Source organism: Suillus fuscotomentosus, assembly GCF_016647785.1.
Source record: "Suillus fuscotomentosus strain FC203 chromosome Unknown F5891scaffold_103, whole genome shotgun sequence".
In the NCBI taxonomy this organism is placed as follows: Eukaryota; Fungi; Basidiomycota; class Agaricomycetes; order Boletales; family Suillaceae; genus Suillus; species Suillus fuscotomentosus.
The window spans coordinates 65,224-91,881 of NW_024539615.1; the positions used below are offsets into that span (position 1 = coordinate 65,224).

Here is a 26,658-nt window from a genome sequence, read left to right on the forward strand (position 1 = left end):
CAAGAACCCAAGTTGGGTCGTTAAATGTATCCTACGGCCCGACAATGATGCCCTGGCAAGGTCCCATGTGATCATGGATATCATTGGGAGGCGACATATGCACAGTATACGAGCCCACCTCAATTCGTCAAGCGGGTAGCAATTTCGCATAGTTACTCGTATTGAATATACGTGTTGTCATGACACTTCCTGAGGACTTGCTAAAGGATCAGGCGTGTCGAGCCTGCCTCAAGTTGGACACACGGCACGCCGTATCAGCAATAATACTTCACCCACATGAATTGCAAGACTCATCAAGAATAGGACCTCCGATTGGTAAGCATGGTGCCAGTATCATGTACGAGGAAAGACAGTTTCGCGCAGCTCATCCCCATCTGTACAGTGCAGTACTCCCGCATTTGGATGCATATCGCGAGTCGGGGGCCTCCAAAAAACGGCAGATCTCGTTGTTCCTGGAAAGTATTTGCGATAGATTCACCAACGTTCTCCTATTGATATTGGTCAACTCTGTCTTCTGTTCCATGCGCAGGGTCATCCTCGGAGAAGCTAGAGATTGAGGGTCTACACACGTTTGAGACTAATACGTCTGTTTCGTGTCCGAAACCTAGGAAATGTAATCAGTCAATCCCGCAATGGTCTTATGCATACGTTGATGGCTGTGATACTTGTGCAAGGATCAGGTTAAGATCAGGGAGTAGCAAGCCCTGGCCGTTTCCGGTACTGACAGTGACGGGATTACACACGCTTTTTGATATTAACGCTTCCTTCTCATTCACTTTTCTATCTCAGGGCAATGGTATAGCCAAGTAGGGATAAGGTACTTACAAGGTCTTCGAAGGGTATGCCGTAAGGTATACCAAACACAGGCTGCAGGCTGCCAAACCTTGATGCTAAGTTCTCTTTCTCATGCGCAGAGACTTGCCTAGTCTATCGTGCAGCGGGGAAACTCTTGCCGGTGAAGCTCGTTGCTCTGTCTTGAGTATTCTGACCAATATACTGCCTGCGCTAAGTGAAGAGCTCTGCAGTCAAACTCGGAAAGTCCTCGGGCATCTTGGACTCAGAGTGGGGAAAGAGGTTCTGACGGAGGTTCTGGTCAGCACATCGCGTCGCCATGGAATATGGTGAAACAAAATACGAAGGGGAAGGGCGTAATCCACAATAACTCCATCATGACGGTGACCTAGAACCCACAACAAATAGATAGAGGAAACAACATACGCGACACATAAAGCATGTCTATCACTTCTTCCGCTGTTGGAAAGCGGGGTCTAGATATCAATGAGCAAAAAGTCCATAATTCATGATTATGACATTACCTTGGAGATATGAGGGAGAGGAGGCAATCGGAAGTGATGAGAACACTGCCTCCAGCTCCAAACATCAATAAGAAGGTACCAATTAAGCTTTCTGTTGTCTAAAGAACCTACAAAATGCGTCAGAAAAGCCAGTCGGGGTACCCCTGCTTGGTATTAGCTTACCAGGCATCAACACACCCTTTGCTCAAGGTGTTCTCCATAGAAACCATCCCAGATGTTCGTTGAAGGACGGCGTATCTCAGCCATATTGGGAAGGCAGGGCCCATCACACTTGCGAGCAAATAATAGCTCATGCTATCAGTGCCATTGATTCCTGTCGTGTGGGTGACCAGCGAAGAATGCAGAATCGTTCATATGTTGGCCAGCCCAAGCTCACACATAGACCGAGAGCGGCAGGTACCGAGGTAAATTTTTCAGTTAATATCGCTCCGGAGTTTCATGATGCACGTACAATTTGAAATCTGCAAATAAGATTTGAATCTATAGAGTTCTATATACCAATAGTGCGCTCCGTCGCCTGCGCAGGTTCTGGGCCGAAATCCGAAACTGTCATTTGCATCTTCGACTTTTAGTGGTTAGGATCCGGAAGAAATATATACTGACTAATCGATTGAGCTATCAGCCTGCGGCATCGGAACGAATGACTATGAGACCCACCGTCGAGGTGGTCCCAAGCTCCGCAAAGAAGGCATCGGTGCTGTGCAGACGTCTTCAGCTGTTTAATAACAACCCTCATGACAATCTTCGTGCTCGCTTCAATTCTTGACATTCATGGATCGTCGATTGGATTCCTTACTTGTGTGCCCTCATCAAAATTGCACTGCCCAAGCACTGCATATCCTCCACACGACTTGAACTTGAACTCCGATCAAGTCGCGTGCCAATAGAACGTCGAGCATCTTGCCGGGTAGCTGAAAAGAATCCGGTGAGTAAGGTTCTTAAAGACGTGATTTGAATGTGGCAAGACGAACCTGAAATCAGGTGCGGTGGCGCGGGGCCTACCAGTATCGAATGCCTGTGTGCTGTCGCGTCTGCCAGTATTGGCACATAGGCAAAGATCATAGTTCTAGGTGAGTGCATTGCAGCCTGTCCCATCATCAACCGGTGCTGAAGATTGCCAAACACTTCAGCAGACAACAGTCGATTTACTGGTGCATTCGATTAAGTATACCTGGGCAGATGTCGTTTACACAAGCTTGTCAGTTGGTCTCAAGTCTCATGCACTGTGAGTCTGTGAGACTTGAAAGCAGCTGACGAGTATACTGATGCACGCCAACTCCATTTTAGGGGGCATCATCGATGAAGCGCATACCTGACCAAGGCATCTCCCACGATGAAAGATTGGTTGAAAACATCGGGACCTGATTGTCGACTCGCAGGAACGGTGTGCACCAGAGATGCCTGCCAGTGCGACCGTTGGGACCATCGCGGCCATGATCTAAGGCGACTGTCGAGTCGCTTTGCCGCATTCTTGAGTTGAAGACCTCATACGAGCTTCTACGATGAAACTGGAACAAAATATTGTCCCATAGGTTTGACTGTCAGCCATCTGGTAAAGCTCAATGGCAGACAAATAATGCCCTTGTGAGTCTGGCATATATTTCTGCGTCCAATCCGTGGAGCCTGTTGCATGTCGGAAGCCAATCACCCATCATTCGACCTTGCTGCTCACCTTGCCCAGCGCGTTACACAAGTTCTTCTTCTCGTGTGAAAGCCGCTCTTTGATCACTGATCTGCACCATGCAACAGTGAGGCGTGCACAGCTGGCAATATGTATGTGAGAGTCTTACTAATTCACATTTCATTCGAATCAGGATTCAGGAGGACAACTTTGAACGCGTTTAAAAGAGGTGTGACACAGTGAGCATATCGGCTCACCGCGACAAGAGGCAAAGTCCAGTGCTTCGAGTTTCCGGTTGATGAAGTGAACGCATGTCCACGAGCTTCGTATGAATGAGCTGTCACAAGAGGAGCTTAGAATAACATAAAGATAATTTCAAGTTGGACGAATGACGCCAAAGTCTCACGGAGATACCCGGGAAAATCTACTAATCAAATCGGATCAAGTCGGGTGCTTAGAGAACTGTTCCTCCTCCGCCGACCTGGCAATCACTCCATGAAAAAAAGTGCCCAATGCAAAAAATGATACATTATCTCAATCGAATAAGATGTGATAAAACAAAGCACAAAGAAGGAGATCCACAAATCAATGATAACATACGACCGATATGTACGAGACCACATAGAAGTACCACGACAACAAAAACAACATATATCACAAACAGGTAAAACATGAACATGAACATGAAAAACGCATCGTTTCTATAATCACTTTCTCTGTTGGAATACGGAGACTAAATTTTGTTGGGCGTAGTCCATGTTTGATTGTCGCATTGGGGTGTTCTGACCGGATGGCATGGGGGAGGGGAGCCAACCGGGGGTGATTAGTCCACTACCTCCAGCTCCGAACACGAAGCCGCCACTTAGGCCTTCCATAGTGTCTGAATAACCTGTTTTGAGATACATTAGAAAGGCTAGCCAGAAGTACGTTTCCTTGATGTATGCTTACCAGGCACCAACACACTGTCCCAGAATCCATTACTCAGGATATTCTCCATCGAAAGCATACCCATATGTTCGTCAGAAGATGGCATATCGGCCATAGTGGGAGGGAAAGTCGAAATATCCGCAACAGGACCCATCTCACTTGCGAACGAATAATCGCTCATGCCATTAGTGCCATTCATTCCCATCGCTGGGTTACCACCGAAGAGCGCAGAATTATGCATATTGTGGGCCATGTCGCCATGGCTCATGTTATCAGACTGCTCTCGAGACGACACCTCTTCGGGCTCTTGTGGTGAATCTGTGCGAGCAGTGATCAGAGCCCGTAGGAATGTGCTGTACAACGCTGGGGCATGATGAGAGTTCACGGCAACATCTGCGAGGACGTTCGCAACATCCTTGACGAGGTCGATAATGTTCTGCTCGTTCTCGATGAACCGCTGAAACTCCGGGCGGATAAGCTGGAAATCTATGTTAGTACCATGACGAATGACGGGCGATGATACTGAAGTACCTTGAGCAAACTGAGTACCGCGTAAGAGATGTATACGAAATGTGAATCTGGCGAATACTTCAGCATACCCAACGACGCAAGCTCGTCTCGTGCGACAATAGCCACTGCCGTGGCTGAAGTATAACACCGCGAGAAGAAGTGCCCGATGTCCACTGCCGAATGCTCCATAGCATTCTGCAGCCCGAAAGAGTTCACGACCAACATATAGTAGTGGAAATAAAACTTCATCGTGGTTTGGGATTGCGACAGCATGACTTCATCGGCTAAACAAATGGTAAGCACGATATAGGTGATTGCCTCAAATAAAGCTATCTTACAAGTTGGCAAAGGTCGAGCAGTCGTCCATTCATGTTGCCATGCAAGTATCTGAGTCTCGATAGTTTTAATGACAATCAGGTAATCGCAGTCAGTCTGTAAACCGGACGGGGTATTGGTGCCCGAATACAGGAAGTCTAGGCTCCTGGATACAATCCGCTGTAATTCCTGGTAGAGGATGAGATCAAACTATGCATTAAAGTTCACGATAAATGAGTACGCACGACGGATGCTGCTAAAGCAGTGTCACCTGGTTGTCCAACGGGGGACTTCAACCACTGCAGTGCATTGCGGATTACAAAGCTGGTGGATTCAACAATTAGACATGAAAAATATAAATAATGTCAACTTACTCCTCCTTGATAGAATGAGGCTTTCCCATTTGAGAACTCACACTTCTGTCGAGGGCAAAGCACAAGAGCCATGTTCGCTCACGGTTGTGGACCTCCTTGTCCCGAGCCCGACCTTCTGGTGTATCTTGCGCGCTCATCGTTGTCTTCCGATGTAGGTTCAGGTCTGTCGCCATCCTGAATGATAGACGTCACTAAGTGCAAACTGTTAGTTAAATGGAATACGAACCTAATGGCCATTCCCAGCAACAACCAAGTTTTGTCGTACTCGTAGCGCTCTACAGCACCGCATCCCCAAAGAGTGAGGAGGAGATATGCCTGTACGATTTCAAGGGATTTATAACCTTTGGCAGGTACGCTAAACGCGAGCTTCTGTGCAAGCTCTGCAAGTTGCTGGTGGAGCTCCGGTCGCTGGGTGTAAAATTTCGATGATATCGCACAAACTGCGAGAGATAAGTCGTTGCACATATGAGGAGTTGTAAACTTACTGGTTGTCAGTAAAAATGGCGAGCGGGAACAGACAAGCGAGGGAGTGTGAAACTCTCTATCAAAGAGCTCGCAGTGCACCTACAAAGGTTATTTAGATACGGCATGACGTGATCATACGTAGTACGAACGTTCAGATGATCAAAAAAGCTAGCAGGCGATCAGATCGGCACCACAATGTATGACACACAATACTCACATATCAAATAGCGCGACCACTTGCTCAGTGCTAACAAAGCTCAGCATCTCGGGCTGAATTTGTCGTTCAATATACAAGCGCCGCAGGGGGAGTATTGTCATCGGGCCTGCAACATTGCCAATTTGCCAAATAGACAACGTGCGAAAAGGGAGCTACGAACCTGGCCTAAAATAATTATCACTGGCCACGCCCACCTTGTGGTCAGGATCGGGGTCGGCTGGGCGCGCTGAGAACGAGGACGAGATGCCCTGGGCGCGTCGGTTTGCCAAGCTAGCCTCGGCAAGCAGCCCGAGGGGATTAAGCGAGTTATCGGGAAGGGAATGGAGCTTTGGGGAAGCAGATGCATTGGCGCTTGATGATGGTGGATAAGCAGACTGGGGAGGAGGCGATGGTGTGTCTAAAAGCGCCTTGGTTTGTGCAGCTTGACTTGTCGGGGAAGGTGACCTTGATACCATACCAGAGACCATACTCGGGTTACCGATGGACTTTAAAACAGTGTCCAGAGTTTTCTCCATCTTCTTTAGAGAGCGAGAGAGGAGCTCGTGTTTCCTTGGACTTTATTTTGAGTGTTGGTTATTTGTGCAAGGTATATGAAAGTGAAACATACTTGTTGGACCGTTTGCCTCGATTGGATTCCTCAAATATGCACTCATGGCTCCCAGCAGTGCAGCGTTTGCAAGGGGGGCCTTGCTCAGCGCCAACGCACTTCATTTTTAGACGCCGACAAACCGTGCACGCACTAAACAGCATTGTTACGGCCCATGCGATCTAAAGGAGATGGGTGAGCTCACCGTGAACCCCTGGTGGTCTTTGGCTTCGGTTCATCCTTATCAGCAGCAGGACTGTGCTCATCTAAGCTGTCCTCTGAGCGTGCTTTTTTCCTGCTGCTCTCGCCCATCGCACCGACGAGGGAAGAGGAAGGTCTCTTTCCGTTTGAATTGCCAGGTGAGTAAGACAGGTTGTCGTTTGGAGGTGTACCCATTGTGTCCGATCCTTGTGATGATGGTGAAGATAAGTTCTGAGGGACTGTAAGATGGTGGTTGAGGTGCTGCTGAGGCTGTTGATATGTGTAGTAGGGGGGATAAAGCGATAAAGCTGGGTCGATTTGGGGGGAACGAGCAGGAGGCATGTTGGATTGAGGGATAGCGTGATCCTGATGGTGCATGGATATGATGTAGTCAAACCTTGCGGAAGAGTCGAGGTAATACTGCGGATAGCAGGGAACGGGCGACAATGGCATAAGCATTATGTCTTGAAGGGGAGATAACATATGATGGGAACATACCTTGTAAGACTTTAAAACCTGAAACTGAAACTGACAACACTGAAGCACCTAGGAGACTGGACCGCGCAGGAAAATCGCTGTTATGCGCTCACACACACAAGCGGAATGGGACGGTTCCACACAAGGAACGAATAGTCAACCAAACTAGGGTACTAGATGAATTTGGAGTTGTTCAGTATCAAGTCACCAAAAAAAATCAAAGGAACTGTGACCCACGCAAAGAGGACAAGACCACCCACTCACAAACCTTCAAACTTTTCTGTCAAAAGCAAAATTAAAATCCCCAGGACAATTCACGAATAACACTGAATCCGATGAGAGACTCGGATTTCAGCGCTTCTGGTCTTCACCCCTCTGCGACCTCTTCGCCTCAACGCATCTTCGGAGTTTGAATAATTCAGGTAATGCGTCCGCGTGCTCGTTTCTTCTTTCTGCTTGGTGCCTGCTGTTATCCCAGGGTCACAAACGGCCCTCATAACCGCGAATAATCTCAAGGGCTTCGAATAGCTGTGTTGCACAGTGTCACGCATCGACAGTCTATACACAAATCGGACGTCCCCTCAGACCTTGGTCCGGTCTAGACCTCTATCTATGTACAAAGATAGACAACGCTCGGAAATTAAGTAGCTCCATGTCCGTATACCGTGTCCGTACCCACCGCTCCTTCCCAAATACCCTCCAGTTGGCGCTCCCCTGACGACAAAGCGTCTTATCGTGCAACCTACACGGGAGCAACATGCCACATAAGTATTTGTACATGGTCTCAATCTTTAGTCGCCATCGACATATTTTTATCATCCAGCTGTCATTTCTACATATATTTGGAGACAGGTGTCGTGAGTTGGACGCTGTACTAAGGCACGTGTACATTTGCCAATTCTTCACTGTCAATGGTTTGAACCATCAGTTACAGCACAGCCTACATGATGGAAGAACGGGTACAACAAATTGGTCAATGGTGGAGCTCGGACATGAACAAATGCCAGGCGCTTGTTCTACCCTGCTCTGCAGACAAGTCGATTGAATGTGCGTTTCCACGTTCTTTGTATTGCAATAAGCCTAGTCCCGCTATCAATCATTTTTCTCAACGGGATTTCGTCCCCACCTTTACTGGTCCAGACAGGGTTGCCTTGCTCGCTAACTTTTTTTTACCGTTGTCACCATGAACAACCAAGAGCAGTTCTTTTTTTGTCAGAGGTATGTTTTTCTCTCTGGTGATCGGTACTCCCCACCCCGCTTCCAGGGACCCTTTTTAGATATCATATCCACATGTGCTGACCGCGTGTCAATGATGGCTCGGAAAGGGAAGCCCAATGATCAGCTCCTATCACTCATTGGTGCTTGAACGCTTTGTTCCGCTCCGAGTCCAATCGACGTCGGTCCACGTAATCCTGGTCCTCGATATCACTCTCTTTGGAATTACATCTCAACCCTCGACAGTTCGCCGGTGTGGATGGGCTATATGACAATAACACATAATCATCCAACAATCCTTCGAGACCAGGCGGGAATGCTACGTCAACACTTGATCACATTGTTATATATCAACTATCATTCGTCGATCAATTCTCCCGTATGTCTACGAGTCACTCACCTAGATGACAATCCTTCTACACCATGTGCTCTCCAATTGATATCATGTGTTGTTCATCCGCCTATTTTTGCATCGGCAACGGCGTAACTACTCTAAGCAAGATATTCCGATCATATCGTGGGCGCCTGTGCTGTCATTGGTTCTGTCTACTCTTGCCAAACATGCTGGGACACCCTGTCGTTACTCATGTCACTAGGTACCGCATTCAATCCAGCTTGGAGATCTCCGAGAGAGTTAACTCTGCTCCAGCAAGCCGTCATTGGCTTTGGCGGGAGCAAATAGTATTCGCTCGTGAGAAGCATTTATTGGACAATGTTGCGAGCTTTCTAGATCCCACCGTTTGGCCTCGTTGAAACTCCTCAGATGTGTCGGGGGTAACTGGATTGATGTGTTCTGTGTCCCCATCTAACATCCAGCATGGTCACATCACAAGATGGCAGTCGATTTCATGTCCCCCGCTTTATTGCAGAGTTTTTATCTTCGTGGCGTGGTGATATTGATGAATAACTTTACAGGAAACCACTCTCTACGATCCTGTTCGTAATCAGCACTTGATACAGAACGACCATTTGGCATCGATATTCATCAGGAAACCTCCCTTAACTCAAGCACAGAGCCTATGACGATCCACCCAGAGTTCTCCGTCAAAATGTTCGTTGCGAAGGGCAAACGCCACGAGATGAAGGACTAAGAAAAGAATAGACCCGTCTGTCTTTCGTGGTTTGAGGGTGATTACACCGACTGTTATCCAGATGCTATACATACTGCGCCTGGTCAAATTTAACTTGATAGTTCCACTGCGGCCCCCTCGTCCTGCAGGCACACTTATAGGCCTGCCGTGATGCCGTTCTTCATTGTGTGTTTTGGGATTCAATTTTGGTGTCCCAGGCCACAATGAACCTGAATATTGAATCAATTGAGCAGGTCATCCCCCCCTTGCCCCATAATCGAGGCGTCCTGCTATTTGAGGCTATAAAGGTAAAACTTTCACTCCGGCTGCCGAAAAAGGTTGCGTGTCCCATGTCTGGCTCTGGGACACTGCTCCTGACAGAAAAGAAATGCGTGTCCCAGAGTGAGGTGAGGTGAGGATTCTTGCCTGGGACACGCCTGTTTCGTCATGGAGCCAGCAAGAACGAAATGTCGTGATCTTGTAGTCCATTGTGCCGTCAAGCTCAGAAACTCGAATGATGAGGCTAAGAAATTATCCCTCGCACGACACAGTATATGAATTACACGTTCTTACAACGAACCCAGAATTTTCTGCCACGAAAGGTAGAATAAAGGGAACGTGTCTGGCTTGCATAAGTACATGTATGGATAGTGATCGTGATCACACAGATGACTCGGGACATATGACAGCAGCATCAGTTCGAAGGCTTCTACTATCGGTTCCTACTTATTCGGACGAAAACGACAGCATCCCGAAGGCTTCTGGTTCCACTGCTCCACCGCATCGGCTCGCCACTTCTTTGGGCAATATCAAAAACTTTTATCTGGATGACTGCTTCGTCGTAGGTACTTCAAGCATGTGGGAGTCGAGTTAAACTCCTAGAGGCTTGGAAGGTGTTCCTTAGCGTCTGATCTCCTAGAATTTATCAATCTCTGTCTGGAATACTGTTGTAGGTCGTCGCAAACACCGTCTAAGTCTGTATGGGTTACTACATGCACTCCGACAGACGTAGAAGGTGTTCCTTGGCATCTAATGTCCGCGTCTAACGGTATGCATGATAGAATACACATCAATGTTCGGGACCGGCGTTAACCAACAATTGATGCGGCACTAGGTGTCCGAAATCCGCAGGAAAGATGGGGGGCCAATTAACGGAAATCCGTTTTCATGAAGACCATGGGCAATTCCGAGGCCAAAAAATGATCCGCGGTCCACAGAGTGTTGGTTATCCCAGTGACGGTAGAAACCGAACATTACCGCATCAAATAGTCTCGGGAAAAAACCTCCAAGACAGGCGCAACGATAGCTGAGACAAGGTGCACGGTGAGTTTTGATGTTTACAAGACCCGTTATTGACAAGATATTGAGAGTGATGCAGATGATATTTTTGCAATCAAGCAACGCTCGTCAAAGTGTGATCAAAACAAGCGAACTTGAATGTGCTTGGGATTTTAGAATTGACTGTAGTAGGTATGTTATGCGGGGTGACGTGATGTGGCGGACGCGGAAACGAATAGAAGTCAGATTTGTTGACTTCTCATTTGTTCGGAGGTTGGCCTGTAAGTCGTTTACACGGCCTTGGCAAATTATAGGGCGACGGGACCCGTCATGTCTGGGTGTAACACATGGATGTTGACATTGACTAGAGATCCGCGAGCGTGTAACGTGTATGACCATGCAGAGTTAAAATGAATGCAATGTTTAGTGGCGGCCATGGTAATCACCTTCAAGAGGGTCGCCACGTTCATTTGAGTATTTGGAACCAATGGGAATGAATGTGTGCACGAGGTGAGATGCCGCAACGTCCTGCTCAGAGTTCGAATGACATGTCACCAATCTGGAGGAACAAAAGCCAAAGATTTAAGAAAATGCTTATGGAATCACCGCTGGAGGTATGGACATGGATTGTGACTGAGTCTGCGCTTTGGAGCGTTTTGGTTGTCCTGAGCTAGATCCATTCGGTAGGAAGGTAACAATCGCAGCGAAGTAGTAATCAGGTCACAATAGTAATCAGACAATCATCGAGCGACTCTCGACCCGGAGGCCTGTCACGGTGCAAGGTACAAAATAAACAAATCTTGACTGGCGTGTGCCAATCGAAAGAACCAAAGAACTGGAAAGTAACAAGGTAACAGCGTCACCGGGGACTTTGGACGGCTTGACCTGTCTTGATATAAGAACTGGACAGTGCTTTTACTAGCAGACCACTGCCGACTTTGGTTTTAGGTACACGGCAGAAGATGCCGACATGGCTAAAATGAAACTCCGCTCGAATATGTCCAGGCTTAGTCGTGTGGGGGAGGGTGGCTCGGCGACAGCGAGAAACGTTTAAGGATAATAACTTCTATCTTGTCATCGTCATGACCCACCAGCAACGCCCGTCGCTGGCCCTTGCACCGTCGGTCAATACTACGACGTATGTTATACTCATTATTCTAGCTTATCCGAGCTGTCGTTGACGCATATACTTGTTGACCAGGGTAGTCACGACCACGACGACCACGACCACTTACGCGCCGATACAACTACCACCCCTACCACCTCCGGCTGAGCCAAAGGACCCTAGAGAATATCCTTTGCTTCATGCTAAGTTTCCTTCATCCATCAAGAGATTCCCCCTTGTGTTTCCTAATGGCTCTCGTGCGACATTCCGCGACGGGACAGACGGCGAAGGAGATCTGGACGAGGAGGAGCCAATTCCGAGTGGAAAGGGCTGGACAATGGTAAGACCCGACTCAACCGGCAGTTCAAGCAAGGTTGTTGGGCTGGTGGAGGCGGTTGAGCGCTATGGCAGAAAAAGGTCACACGGCACTGACAATATGATGGAGGGCGTAGAGCCTACGACTGAGCGCGAAACACATACGCCTCCTCGAAAGAAGGCAAGGGCGACACATCTTCCGCCGATCACTACTTTGAATGCAGCCGCACCTCCATCACCATTACCATCTCCTCATGGGTCACCACCACCACAGCCTATATGGCCTTCTGCACCTCCTAGTGGCGCCTCTTCCCCACAACCTCAAGCACCACTACAACCAGATCTTGCCCTAACGACCCTTCTTACCCTTCCGTCTCTTTTATCACATTTTACAAGTCTTCCGCAACCGTTACAATCTCATTTCCTCCTTACTTTATTACGGCATTCTCCCTTACCCGTTCTGCGGACGTTGCATTCTATTTTAACTCCGACTCTCGCGCGTGATTTTTTAACATTACTTCCCCCAGAACTTGCATCCCATGTTCTGAGTTTCCTTCCTTATTCTACTGTAGTTCGTGCCTCCAGAGTATCCAAAGCTTGGCGCGTCATTATCGACTCTGATCCTGTACTTTGGTCAGATCTACTCAAAAGTACCAAGATCTGGTTTGGAGGGGTTACAGAGCGAGCTTTTGCGCATTCAATCTTTGCTAGACGTCGCCTCAATATTCCCCCTACTCCCAAAACCCTTCCCCTCTCTCATCCATATAAGATGCTCTTCAAATCCCGACAACTCACTCGAACTCGATGGGTGGACAACGAGAACCCGAAACATCGATCCTTCCCCGCACACGGCTCCTCTGTCGTCACTTGTCTTCTTCTCTCACACGGACGCATAATATCGGCGTCCGATGATCACTCAATTCATGTGTATTCTCCTTTGACAGGTGAACTCCTGCAAATGTTGGATGGCCATGAAGGTGGCGTATGGGCGCTTGCCGCCTGCAAAGATACGCTCGTCAGCGGGTCGACTGATCGCACAGTCCGAATTTGGAATCTTGCAACTGGTCGATGTACGCATATATTTGGCGGCCATACAAGCACTGTCCGATGTCTGGCTATCGTCAAGCCAGAGTGGATCGAAATCGAAGGCGATAGCGGTGTCATTACGAGGGAAAAGTGGCCAAAGCGGTCAGTGATCGTGACTGGCAGCCGTGACCACTCCCTTCGTGTGTGGACTTTACCTCGCCCCGGTGATCCTGAGTACAGATGCTATGGTGCAGATGACTCCGAGGCTGACCCAGCTGATGTAAGATTGTATAAGGCGTTTCGCATTTTGTTCTCATATCTTTGATCTGCAGGAGGATGCAGATGATAATCCGTATCATAAGATGCATCTAGAAGGTCATGACCATGCAGTTCGTGCTCTCGCCGCCCGTGGCCGCACCCTTGTATCTGGCAGCTATGACTGTACTGTAAGAATATGGGACATCATCACTGGCGAATGTAAATGGGTGCTTGTGGGCCACACACAGAAAGGTTCGTATCCCTGTATACCTCGAAACCCTGTCATTAAAGCCCCGTCCCTAGTGTATAGCGTTGTACTTGATATCCATCGTCAGATCGCCTGTTCGGGGTCTATGGATGGCACTGTTCGTGTGTGGAATTTACGAACAGGGCAGTGTCAACATACATTGACTGGGCACACATCGCTCGTCGGCCTACTCGGCCTCTCCCCTTCCCACCTCGTTTCCGCCGCCGCCGACTCCACTTTGCGCATATGGGATCCTGAATCTGGAGAACTACGCCACACCCTTGCTGCCCATACAGGTGCTATCACGTGCTTCCAACATGACGAGTTCAAGGTGCTCAGCGGGTCAGATGGTACGCTCAAGATGTGGAACGTACGCGATGGTACCGTTGTCCGTGATCTCCTGACAGGCATCCAGGGTGTTTGGCAGGTAGTCTTCGAGGGTCGCTGGTGTGTCGCTGCCAGCAATCGAAATCCTGCTACAGTGCTTGATGTGTGGGACTTTGGCACTGATGAGGATGAATGGATTGGAGAGCCTCCAAGTGGTTTCTATGATGACGACACTGAGGAGGAAGACGAGGGGGAAGAAATAGAACAAGCGGATGTAGACGCCATGGACCAAGACCTCGAAGTGGAAGTTTCTGAAGAGTCTACAGAGCCCGAGGAACCTCAGGAGTGTGCGCGTGACAGCAGCCAGCCGCTAGCTGCCGAAGTCGAGGATGTGCCAATGGAGCGAGTGGAAGGCATCAGGGCATCAAAGTGGGCGCCTCCTTCCAAACCCTCCGGCCATCAACGCAATCGCCCAGTTCTTGGCGAACCTTCTAGCAGAGCGATTTCGCACCCAGTGGACGGTATCCCTTCACGCTTACCACCCATCAATGAGACGCCCACGCGTCCCAGAATACGCCAGAAGCAAAGGCGTTAATTGTATGTAATGCATCCTAAAACAAAGTCGCTCATTCTTTTTTTATTTTATCTGGTTGTTTCCATTATGGCTGGCGGTACATATTTGTGGCATCTTGACATCCGTATGGATGGGGACTTGGATCATTGTCATTTGCAGTATTCAAACATTTGTATCAGTCGCAATGGAATTGAAATTCATCCTGTGTTGTATGTATTCGGGACTCTTGCTAAATGTTGAAATTCCGTGAATTAATCTAAGCTGCAGTTGCAGGAAATTGACGGTCCTTTGAATCTTGCTCGAATCAATTGAACGACATTTCGTAATTCTGAGCGTGGGATTTCTTTCTAATGAGGCTGAGGTACCGTGGCAAGCTGTAAAGAACCTTTTACCGCAAACCACCATGGACAGCTTCGACAACTTTCAATATACAGATTCAGCTTCATCGTATGGCGGCGCTATCAGCGTTGTAGATGATAATTCCTCTGTATATACTGCAACTACGAACACCGGAACGCCAGTCGACCTAGAAAGTCTCTCTATCGTAGACGATCGCTCCCAAACATCCTCATACAACAATGGACACGAAGGGCACCACCATCACACACCGAGAACTGGTGTAGATGAAGATTTCTATGCTGTTCTTGATGACCTCAAAGACGAGGGTACTATGGATCTCCCTCCTCATGCCTGCAGGTAAGTTTCATACGTATCATTCGTGGGACTCAATCCGTATCGGTTCCGCTCAGCTATTGTGGGATCCACTCGCCGGCCTCCGTCGTGAAGTGCCTTGTGTGCTCTAAATGGTTCTGCAACTCGCGCGGCAACACTTCCGCCTCACATATCGTGAACCATCTAGTGCGTGCAAAGCATAAGGAGGTTATTTTACATGCCGAGAGTCCGCTCGGGGAAACTACCCCGGAATGCTATAATTGTGGTAGCAAGAACGTCTTCATGCTGGGATTTATCCCCGCAAAGAGCGATACTGTTGTTATTCTTTTGTGTCGGTAAGCCTGCCAGGTTAGCACTGAGACTCATATTCATGGCATATGTATAGCCAGCCCTGTGCGACGGTCAGCAAGGATATGTCTTGGAACGCTTCCCTATGGGCACCGTTGATCGATGACAGGTCTTTCCTTTCGTGGCTCGTGAAGCCTCCCACCGAAACCGAACAACTCCGATCTCGCCAGATATCATTCAACCAGATTAACCGCTTGGAAGATCTCTGGCGTGAAAATGCCAACGCCACGCTGGAGGACCTCGAGAAGCCTGGTGTCGATGATGAACCGCAGCCTATCCTTCTCCACTACGAGGACGCATATCAGTACCAGAATATTTTCGGACCCCTTGTCAAGATCGAGGCTGATTATGATAAACGCCTGAAGGAGAGTCAGACTCAGACTGATATAACTGTCCGATGGGATGTTGGTTTGAACCAGAAGAGAGTTGCGTGGTTTTGCTTGCCCAAGCTTGAGAGCGGTGAAGTTAGACTTGCTGTGGGTGATGAATTACGGTTGAGGTACCAGGGCGAACTGCACAAAGCTTGGGACGGGGTAGGACATGTCATCAAGATTCCGAACAGTAAGCTTTATGTCACGAGACGAAGTGTTGCGCTCATGCTCATTTTCTAGACATTTCCGACGAAATCGGGCTTGAATTACGACGGACCGAAGGTGTACCTACCGATTGCACGCATAATTTTGCGGCAGATTTTGTATGGAAATCCACCAGCTTTGATAGGATGCAGTTGGCAATGAAGACGTTTGCAGTCGATGAGAAGAGTGTTAATGGCTACATTGTACGTTCGTCCCTCTATCCTATTGAAGTTGCTGAGTCCCTCGCCAGTATCACAAGCTTCTCGGACATGATCTTGCTCCCCAGGTTCTCCGCACGCAGATGCCTAAGCGATTCTCTGCGCCAGGTCTTCCCGAGCTTAACCACTCTCAAATGTATGCAGTCAAGAGTGTTTTGCAGAAGCCCATTAGTCTGATCCAGGGCCCTCCTGGTACTGGAAAGACCGTAACTTCTGCTTCCATCGTCTATCATCTTGCCAAGATGAATCCTGGTCAGGTTCTCGTCTGCGCGCCGTCGAACGTGGCTGTCGACCAGCTCACTGAAAAGATTCACGCCACTGGTTTGAAGGTCGTGCGTCTGACCGCCAAATCTCGCGAAGCTCTAGACTCTAGCGTCGCCTTCTTGACGCTGCACCAACAAGTGGCAAATAATACAACTCATGTGGAGTTGCAGAAGTTGATCATGCTGAAGAACGAACAAGGAGAATTGAGCTCCAATGATGAGAGGAAGTACAAGACATTGATCAGGCAGTGTGAGAAGGAGATTTTGGGTGCTGCGGATGTTATCTGCTGCACGTGCGTGGGTGCTGGTGACCCTCGCCTCAACAAACTCAAGTTCAGGACGGTGTTGATCGACGAAGCTACGCAAGCTGCTGAGCCAGGTGCGGAGCTTATATCCTTTGATGAATCAGTAATTGGCTAACCTTAAACCAGAATGTATGATCCCTCTGGTGCTTGGATGCAAGCAGGTTGTCCTCGTCGGTGATCATCAGCAGCTGGGTCCGGTTATCATGAACAAGAAAGCGGCGCGTGCTGGTCTGACACAATCGCTCTTCGAACGTCTGGTTGTACTCGGCAATAGACCCATTCGTCTGCAAGTGCAGTACCGCATGCACCCTTGTTTGTCCGAGTTCCCCTCGAACATGTTCTATGAAGGCACGCTACAGAACGGTGTCACTGCTCCAGAGCGTCTTCGCAAGAATGTTGATTTCCCTTGGCCCGCCCCGGACACTCCGATGTTCTTTTACCAGAACCTTGGTCAGGAGGAAATATCCTCCAGCGGAACTTCGTTCCTCAATAGGTACTTCTCATGTCCTCATATCCCAGTTGCTGTCGCTTATCACTGATCTCAGAACGGAAGCATCCAACGTTGAGAAGATCGTGACCAAGTTCTTCAAGTCGGGTGTTGTACCTAACCAAATCGGCGTTGTCACACCCTACGAGGGCCAACGTTCCTACATTGTCAACTATATGCAGTTCAACGGGTCTCTCAAGAAAGAGCTATATAAGGATATCGAGGTGGCCAGTGTCGATGCCTTCCAAGGACGAGAGAAGGATTATATCATTTTGAGCTGTGTTAGAAGCAATGAACACCAGGGCATCGGTTTCTTAAATGACCCTCGTCGCTTGAACGTGGCTTTGACTCGTGCAAAGTATGGAGTCGTCATCCTTGGAAACCCGAAGGTCCTCAGCAAGGTAAGTCGCCTTGGTGGTCGATCCTGCAGTCCGTTGATTGAACCTTGCAGCACCCACTGTGGCACTACCTTCTTACGCACTACAAGGAACGTAACACCCTTGTCGAGGGCCCGCTGAATAACTTACAGGCGAGCATGATCCAATTCAGCAAACCTCGCCGCTCCCTCGTCAAGTCCATGGACCAGTTTCGTCGCCACGAGACAAATGCACGGGACTACATCCCCAGCACTGGAGGTGCAGGCAGATCTGGAACACCAAGTCGCTTCGATACTAGTTTCTACCGTACTCATGATGCTCTCGGATACATCCCGTCTGACGTGCAGTCTCTACGCTCCCAAGCCACTTATTCTTCTGGACTCCCCATGTTTGCAGCGGCTGGTGGATTTGGTCCTGGCATACCCCGTGGCTCCGGGGGTGTTGGGAAGCGCAGCGCGTACGGTAGCTACGCCAGCTCCATCATTTCTCAGGATGCTGGACCGCCAAGCACCGCAAGCATTGGTGGTTCTGCCATGGCATTCTCGCAGTCAGACCGTTTACAGAGGCGTGGCTCCTTCTCCTCTGCTGCTGGTGCTTCTGATATGGCCAGCATCAGCGGGTATGATTACAAGAGCCAGGACGGCACGACAGACCTCGACGACGTGAAGAGCCAGTATGCGGGGACGCAATCGGGCGTAACTGTGTTCTAGATGGCGCGAGTTATTCTACTGCCGCGGATCCTATGCGCGCGCACTATGACTGCGCGAGCTGGTATGTGTAGGACTGGTTCGTGGCTGGTGATGCCGCAGCTAGCTAGGCCAGCTCCCTTGCACTTCTTGTCGCATCTTGGCAGCCTGTCGGTATCTTCAGGTTATCCCTTTTCTTCAGAGCGAGCTGGCGGTTGTCATGCGACAGTCTCGTCGCGTGCACGAATGTTACGGTACATCCGTATACTTGCATAGTGGTCCGCGTGCTGCTCTCCGCGTATGCGGTGTTTGACTTTTTAAGTACTTTATGCTTATGCTGACATCAGGATATGCAATGCACTATGTTTCTTGTATGCGACAGTCGATAGATGCCTTGTCAATACAGTACACATCCCAATAATGCATAAATAAATAAAATACAAACAAATCACTAGAAAATCATTCTTGGGCGCAAAAAATTATACATTAACAGCAATATATGGACCAAGCTCATTTCTATGAATGGACGACTTTGTGCATCTCGAAAAGATTGGATCCTGATTTGTTATAATTTTTTATTCATTATGCATTATTGGGATGTGTACTGTACATTAAGTTGACCATGCAAGTATGGGATGAAGCATATCATTGTTTGCTCTGTTAGCGCAAGCAATCCAGAAGATTAGGTATGACCGGTGAATAAGTGGTATCTATTCAACTAAACGAGACAATGCTGCGTACAATGGTAGTCCTCTACAGGGAACGTCATCGAACTGCGTAAGTATCTTCCAACGAATCCAGTAAGATCTACTCCAACGAGAATGCTCAGAAGGGAGAAGAAACCTAGTGGGAACCTGAAGCGGGTCGTGATAAACATGGGAGGCACCTTGCGAGAACCGCAAAGCAGCTGCTGTGTGGGGCGTGTGCGACGTCTAGTGAGGAAGAGGGTCTGGTACTTCCAGTTTGCGACGTTGCTGGTGTAGCTTCATTGACCACATTGGATGTCTCCGCTGGTAGCGTGCTGCTGCTTGAGGCACCAGCATGAGCTTGCCAGTTCCGAGGAGGACGTTGTAACCGCAACAACTTGTCCCTTTTTCCACTGTGGGCATTAGCGGTGCGCTGCGAGACAATATCAACGTCACTAGATAAATGTCGAAAAGTCAGGAAAGCTTACATATTTACCTCGTGTTGCAGAGACATCCACAAGGGGAACCCCGAGTATACGAGGAGTATGGCCCTGGGACGTGGAGGAGCGAGAAAATATACGATCTACCACGTTTTTGATTTTGGAGCCTTTGGCGTTGCGTGTAGTGCCGGCGCGATTGTTGCGTTCAGTTGAATCAAACTGTCAAAGGATAGTGAGATGCGCATCAGATCTACTGTATCATATGGACTTACATCATCGAAGAATCTACTAGTCGGTATTGGAGCGCGTTTTGGGCGAGGGCGTGGGTCTGGGATGGTTTTCTGCAGGACTGAAATTAGGGATTGTACAAAACAACGAGTGTGAAAGCGGCGTACATTGAGAATTTTATGAGTGGACTATATGACAGGTCACCGGGCGTGAAGTATGATACAACGAGATGATTTGCTCACCTGTTGGAGCTCCTTCTCTGACTCGCTCAGAGGAATTGTCCATGTGCGAGCGTAGGAATATCGAGGGAGCAACAATCACTTACATGCGCTATGGTGAGCGGTCGTTAGGTTGCATCTTCTGTAGGATACTGACTATCCCTGAACCCTGATGTCAGCTTTGCTGTAGACACGTGGTATCATGCATACGGATCATCTTCAGCGCTTCTTCCAGGAGTTTTCCTTAGTAGGCGCCATGGCCGCTTTCACCGTGTTTCAACTGTCATAACTGATATAATTTCCTGGCCACGCCTGAGTCAGTCGACCCGAGATCTCTTCTTACATTTATCTTGTGCTGATAAGTGATAACATGAACGTAACGAATTAATCGTTTGATACTAGTTGGCTGTGGCAATGGTACCTCCAGGTCAAGCCGAGGGAGAATGAGATGTTCGTTCCTGCCAGCATAATTGGGTCTTGAAAGTGGCAGTTTTGCACCATTGCATAGTTTCTCACTGCAAGCCAATTGATTCCTTACAAGTTTGGCCGCCATGTGGACACAGAGCGAGAGATGCTGAACTGGCCCATATACGCGCGAGGCTAAGCATACAAACTGCTATCGATATAGCGCGGGTGTCGAACTATTCGAGGACTGTTGCAGCGTCCCCAGATAAGCGGTGGATTATGAGTGGAGCGTCCGACGGAAGTATCCCTTATAATCACCACTGAACAGAGAACGCCAGCTGCAGACTGAGGAGTGTGAAACGAGCTTCTGTGCATCATTGTGCTCTTACTGACGAGTCTGTAGTGGTGAATGAATTTTGTCCTTCTAATATTGTGACTCGTGAGCATCACTGCACCAGTACTTACAGAATGATTCTCGCCGATAATATCTATGTCCTGATCACCGTTGGCAACAGCATCATACAAGACATGCAACTGTATCAGATTGCTGTGACTCCGGCTAATGATGTTAAGCCAACATGGAAAACGTTGAGATACGAACAGTAATTATTGGACATACCAATTTGGCTTTCCTTCATTAAGCCAGGGTGGTTGTGTAGTGCTCTCTAGTGGATTCGTTAAGATCTAGGTCGTGCTTTAGTCGAGATTGCGGGGATGTCGACGGCACCGACCAGGTCACCAAAACCGCGGTCTTTTTATAGCCCGAGGTGGTGTAGGCGTGCCAGATCAGAGTCTTGGCTGCCGTTTTCGCATTCTGTCCAGAGTTCCCGAAAGGATGATGAAGAGAAAATACCATTCTGAACATCTATGAATGTTGTGTATCATAGTACAATTGCAGTCGTTTATCGGGAGTGACATTGGTTTGCATAAGAAAATGAATGCGACAGTGGTATCTATGCCAATGAAAAGGTTCGGATAGGAGAGGCCGCTTAGCGGATGTGGGGAGTAGTATGACTTATTCGTCGAGTACGTGAAAGACGCGGGAAGCACCTTGTGAAAGCTGCAAAGCAGCCGATGTCTGAAACATGTTCAACATCCAACAGGGAAGGGGGATTGTTAGCTGCACTGGTATTTCCGGTCTGCAACGTTGCTGGCGTAGTTTCATCAGCCACATTGGATGTCACCGCCAGCGGCGTGCTGCTGCTTGAGGCACCGGCATAGGATTGCTTGCGAGGAGGACGTTGTAGCTGCAACAACTTATCCCTTTTTCCACTGTGGGCATTAGCGGTGCGCTGCGGGGAAGTGTCATCATCATGGGATGCGTCAAACAGAGGAAGACGTACATATTTGCCTCGTGTCGCGAAGACGTCTACAAGGGGGATACTGCGTGAGCGAGGAGTATGGTCCTGGGGAGGGGAAATGCGGGAAAAGAGACGGTTCATGATGTTCTTGATCCCGGACCCCTCAGCATGACGCGTGGCGGTAGCAGCAGGATTGTTACGTCCAGGTGGAGGATGTGGATCAAACTGTCAAAGGATGGTGAGACGTGCATCGAATATACTGTATGAACTTACATCATCAAAAAACCTACTAGTAGGTATTGGAGCACGTCTTGACTGTTGGCGTGGGATGGTTTTCTGCAGGACTGAAGTTAGGGATCGTACAAAACAACAAGCGTGAAAGCATACCTCGAGAATTTTTTCAGTGAACTGTATGACAGGAGAGTCAGCATGAGGCATGGCACGAAGAAAAATTTTCACTTGTTGAAGCTCCCTCTCCGACTCCACCAGAGGAACTGTCCATGTGCGAACATAGCTGTCTTTACAGCCAGTCGCGATGAGTTTGCTGTCCTCGGAAAATGCCACACACCAAACTAAATCAGGGTGCTCGAGTGGCTCGTCAATGGGTTCGAAAGTGGTCAGGTCAAAGAACCGCGTCGTCTTGTCGTATGATGTGGTGGCAAATTTGGTGCCATTGGGAGCAATGGCTAGTGATAAAAAGAATTCGGTGTGCGCGTCGAACTGTTTGATGATATCTCCGGTGGTAGCATCTGATATTCGGATGTCATTCTGGTCAACACTGACGAGACGGAGACCATCTGGAGTCACGGTGAATGCGACTCTGAATGCCCGCTGTTCTATCTTCAGCAACTCTTTTCCACTTGCTGAATTCCATATGATGATGTGCTCATTTGTGCCTGCTGCTAGTTTTGTTCCATCCGGGGAGTATGACACCGACAATGCCAGATCGCCCACTTTGAGCGGTCCGAGGACTATTTTTCCCGTCTGCCTGTTCCACACGCACATCATTCCGTCCAGTGATGCACTTGCAAATGTCTTGTTGTCCGGTGCAAATACGATGTCACGAACCACATCCTCATGGCCCTTAAACGAGACGGGCACTCTTTTGAGCTCTCTCTTGTTTGTCGCAACTTCCCAGACCAGAATGCTTCCATTCCATCCTCCACTCGCTATCCAATGTCCATCAGGGGACGCTGCGATCCTCCAGACTTCAGCATCGTGACCCCACAATGGCTCTCCCACTTGTTTCCCCGTGTCTAGATCCCACACCCGAAGGCTCTTGTCGTCAGAGCCAGTGACAAGGAGACGAGTCCCTGCGATAAAAGCTATGCCGCGCACATCCCCTTCATGACCCTTGAGCGTCATTTCGACATGAGGTAGCTCCTTTCGAGTTATTCCTTTGGACGATGTTTCGTTCGTGGTGGCCACCATGCTTGTTCGGTGTCTCGGTCAGTGGGAGTGTTGAGTGGGGGAACAGACTCTTATGTGCGCTTGGTGAGTAATACACAGGATACTACCGTTGAATCCCCATGTCGGCCTTGCCGTAGACTGTTAGCGTATAGACTTGCTTCTTGGTACTATAGTGATTCAAGTGCTTCTTTCAGAAAGTTTCCCGGGCCGTCACGGTAGTAGGCGCCACGACTGCGCTTCGACATGTCGTGGCTGATACAATTTATCGGCCGGCCTATCGATAGTCGAACCAAGATATCTTCTCACATCGTTCTTCTAATGTTAGGTTACCATATGGATGCAATGAATCAATGGGTTCATATTATTTGGCTGTGGTACCATCACATCCACAGGCAGACCAACTTCAAGTTTATGTTCCCACGGACAGTTGGAAAGCTTCGAATTCTGCCATTTGGAGGTTCAGCAAGGTCTTTTATATGCTTTAGGTTGGATAGGCTGTTTTCAATGCCTCCTTGGTTTACGAAATAACAGTGACCATTCTCCTTGGATCTCTGTCTGAGATAGACAGCCGCCGCCGTCGCGGGACTTGCTAATCAAGGGTGCAACAGTTATAACGTTATTTGACAGTCCTGTATTGAAGCACGAAGTTCTGGAAAGGTAGACGTGGCACATGACTGTCATCTAACATTCTAAGTGAAACGTTGCCTGCGCAATATTCATGTGACCCCCATGTACGTGCTCCACATGAGCTCCACACCGCTCACCATCCATCTGCGCAACAGTATATAAATGCGGTCGCACAGTACATGTAACTGTTGGTCAGAAACGTATTGGCTTCCTGACATCATAAACGTTATCCAAAAGGTGTCAACTGATAGGTACGTATATACAATCAAATACTCATTCATCCTTTTAACTGGGGTATCTTCCGTCGATGATGTTGTCGGGATTGGGCATAGTATAATTGGCGAAGCAATCATGCGCGTAGTTGATTTCCCCAATTCGTTCGTGCATTCCGCTGATAAAGCTGGCCAGCGTGCAGAGACCATTCGAATCTTCCGTGCAACCATGAATGCCCGTCAGTGGCATCACCCCATCGTTCAGAAGGAACCGGATATGAGTTGGTTCCTCTGCGGCTGGGCAACTGAGCACCTGCGCTACAAGCTGGCTGGCAAAAGGTGCGATCTGGCTAGAAACGTAAGACTGATGTGACTCGTCAGAAATAGAGACAAGCAGTATCTGTGAGACTGCATACACGGTGAGGGGGTATATGGTCGGTTGGCAGAGGACCAGTCGCAGCTAGACTAGTAAAGTTCAGAGCAGTGACGACTGAACCCTTTCGTCAGTAGTCTTGTATTAGAAAGGAAGGAAGTGGGAACATACTGCTGGAGATGACCACGTCGTGGGTAGCGTCCACATATATAGGTTGATTAAGAGGGAATGTGATGTTGCTCGAATCAAGAGTGCTGTTGGTGCTGCTGTTCCAGACATTGATGGGAATGTGAGTGAGTCGCGACACTAGCTCCTGGACATAGCCAAGGCCCTGCGCTGCTGCTGTTGGATTACCTGGTCCAAAACCGTACCAGAAATCTTTGTGCACAATGAAGTCATTAGTCGCTCAGGCTGCAAGTTTACCACTCAATGTGCTCACCAAGATCTGCAAATAGAGATCCCCGCTGAGCTCAGCAAGGATAATTTGAGGGAACATACCGATGTAGTACTCGAATCCTTCCCATTCTTCCTCAGTGAAAAGGTCGCAAAACTTGGAATATCCGAGGGCCACAGTCTGCAGGATGTCACAAATCCATGTAAACCGTGTAAAAGGATGGGATTACCTCATAGGCGCACAGTTCTTGCATGTCAAGCAACAGTGAGATTGTCAGATTCAATCCTTGGATCATTGGTTGCAAGCGCCCTTGAGCATCTTCGAGATAGATATCCGCCCATTTACCGGCCTCAGTACCACCGAAGTTACCGATATCCTCCGAATTGGCATTGGGACACACATCATAAGGAGCGAGGGTATTGTTGAAGTTGTTCTCTTCGATGATGATCTCCTGGTGATAGTCGTTCTCGTAAGTTCTGACGTTAAAAAAGCCTGCAGCAAAGTTCAGGCTACCGATAGCATTATTAGGCGCAGTGCACGCAGAAATGTGAATGAATTGCTTACGCAGAATCCACCATGCGATCTATACGACATAAGCAAGCCATTAGAGCGCATCATGAAATAAGAGTTCAATGCAAGCAGACCTTCAGAAGTAGTGCGGAATACTGGGAGGTCCGTGAAGCCATTAAGCAACTGGCCATATCTGTAGCGAAAGGCAACCCCGTTGCTAAAGCTGACGGAGGAGAGCGTCAGTGGAAGCATCGCAAAGAAGAGCCAACATACAGCGATTCGCGGCCGAAAGGCGTCAAGATCTCCGCGCCCAACTTATATGTCCAGGTTGCCAAGAATTCCAAATCACCAGTGGCGCTGAATCCTTCTGTCAGCGCAGCAGCATGAATGTCAGACGCGAACTGAGAAGGTCCGGAGCCAGAAGTTGGATAGCGGGCACCGTGGCGCATCAAGAGATGCACCGCATTGAGACCACACCCTTCCGGGATGATGGGGGATGCATCAGGAAGACCAAACGACTCCACGGAGTACATGGGCGACAAGTTTCCCCAGTGACGCGTCACATTGAAAGTGCTGTCTGCGCTGTCCGCCGAGTTGGGCCTCGACAAGGGAAATATGTTTTCGACCTTAGAGAATGGGATGGCAGTGACAATGGCCGCAGGTTCAGCACCAGCTGAATGTCTTTGATTAGAACACAGGAAACACCATTAGCATTATCGCTTACTAGGTGTTGGACCTGCATAACCGACTTGAGATGCATCCGGGAAGTAAGCGTCAACAGCAGTGTTGGTAGTACCGGGAGGAGGATAAGAATCGACGACGGTTGATCCTGCATAACTGGATGCTGACTCCGCAGTGCAGAACGGCAGAGCAAGCAACAGAATGGTAGCAAGCATAGCTTGATGAGTTAAAGAAATCAGTCGACATACTTTATATAGCAAAAATAGCTAGTAAGAAGTTACTTCGAACAGAACACCGCATGGACATGCTCGAAAATTAAAATGACATTGGCATGGGAAATTTGAGAATCATTTCAAATTCGGCACTAATGAGATATACTCTGATATACTCGTTCGCCTTGCGATGTGGAAACGAGTTTGGTACAGTACACTATTTCATATAATACATATGCTCGGTAATAGACCCATTCGTCTGCAAGTACAGGATGCCTTGTCAATACACTAGGTTGGCCATGCAAGTATGAGATGAAGTTACGTATAATTGTTTGCTTTGTTAGCGCAAGCAATCTGGCAGAAAGTCGGTGTGACTGGCAAATGAGTGGTATCTATTCAGCTGAACAAGCTTTAAACCCCATCTGTGTAGCCTCATTATCGGTAGTATTCGTGAGTGATGATGTCATGATCTCTCGAATTGCTGGGGCGATCCACTGGGGTATGGAATATAACCGAGCAAGCTCTAGTCGTCGGGTAGAGTGCAGAGTGAGGTTTTACAGTCCATCGATAGCAAACTTGATGCTGTTGCTTATCATCCATAGGTGC

At 48.6% G+C, this 26,658-nt stretch overlaps 5 protein-coding genes across 5 annotated transcripts; 2 read left to right on the plus strand and 3 right to left on the minus strand.

The window, feature by feature from the left end:
* Nucleotides 1-3,644: 3,644 nt before the first annotated feature.
* F5891DRAFT_963257 (fungal-specific transcription factor domain-containing protein) lies at nt 3,645-6,874 on the minus strand (the record flags this gene model as incomplete). The annotated part of the gene is made up of 13 exons (XM_041375982.1): nt 3,645-3,826; nt 3,886-4,342; nt 4,396-4,658; nt 4,713-4,878; nt 4,935-5,013; nt 5,064-5,237; nt 5,290-5,503; nt 5,549-5,627; nt 5,678-5,696; nt 5,746-5,851; nt 5,906-6,300; nt 6,353-6,484; nt 6,537-6,874. The coding sequence occupies 13 exons, from the start codon at nt 6,872-6,874 to the stop codon at nt 3,645-3,647; spliced, it is 2,604 nt and encodes an 867-aa protein (XP_041218848.1).
* Nucleotides 6,875-11,972: 5,098 nt separating this feature from the next.
* On the plus strand, nt 11,973-14,445 carry F5891DRAFT_963209 (WD40-repeat-containing domain protein; the record flags this gene model as incomplete). The annotated part of the gene is made up of 3 exons (XM_041375975.1): nt 11,973-13,298; nt 13,351-13,528; nt 13,580-14,445. Coding segments are annotated over 3 exons (2,370 nt in total), but the record flags the coding sequence as incomplete, so codon positions are not given.
* Nucleotides 14,446-18,157: 3,712 nt separating this feature from the next.
* F5891DRAFT_1067144 (uncharacterized protein) lies at nt 18,158-18,491 on the plus strand. Its single transcript, XM_041363145.1, has one exon. It carries the CDS (start codon nt 18,203-18,205, stop codon nt 18,377-18,379), a length of 177 nt encoding a protein of 58 aa, XP_041218850.1. The 5' UTR covers nt 18,158-18,202; the 3' UTR covers nt 18,380-18,491.
* Nucleotides 18,492-18,960: 469 nt separating this feature from the next.
* F5891DRAFT_1282150 (WD40-repeat-containing domain protein) lies at nt 18,961-23,292 on the minus strand. Its single transcript, XM_041370522.1, has 9 exons — nt 22,021-23,292; nt 21,907-21,969; nt 21,676-21,858; nt 21,383-21,624; nt 19,952-19,976; nt 19,877-19,897; nt 19,754-19,822; nt 19,530-19,700; nt 18,961-19,474 (listed from the first exon to the last, which is right to left on the minus strand). Exons 1-9 carry the CDS (start codon nt 23,062-23,064, stop codon nt 19,199-19,201), a joined length of 2,094 nt encoding a protein of 697 aa, XP_041218851.1. The 5' UTR covers nt 23,065-23,292; the 3' UTR covers nt 18,961-19,198.
* A 386-nt stretch (nt 23,293-23,678) lies between these two features.
* F5891DRAFT_1067149 (histidine phosphatase superfamily) lies at nt 23,679-26,120 on the minus strand. Its single transcript, XM_041363146.1, has 10 exons — nt 25,884-26,120; nt 25,433-25,832; nt 25,294-25,382; nt 25,214-25,232; nt 24,879-25,158; nt 24,754-24,829; nt 24,695-24,700; nt 24,427-24,633; nt 24,299-24,372; nt 23,679-24,246 (listed from the first exon to the last, which is right to left on the minus strand). The coding sequence occupies exons 1-10, from the start codon at nt 26,053-26,055 to the stop codon at nt 23,956-23,958; spliced, it is 1,614 nt and encodes a 537-aa protein (XP_041218852.1). The 5' UTR covers nt 26,056-26,120; the 3' UTR covers nt 23,679-23,955.
* Nucleotides 26,121-26,658: the final 538 nt, after the last annotated feature.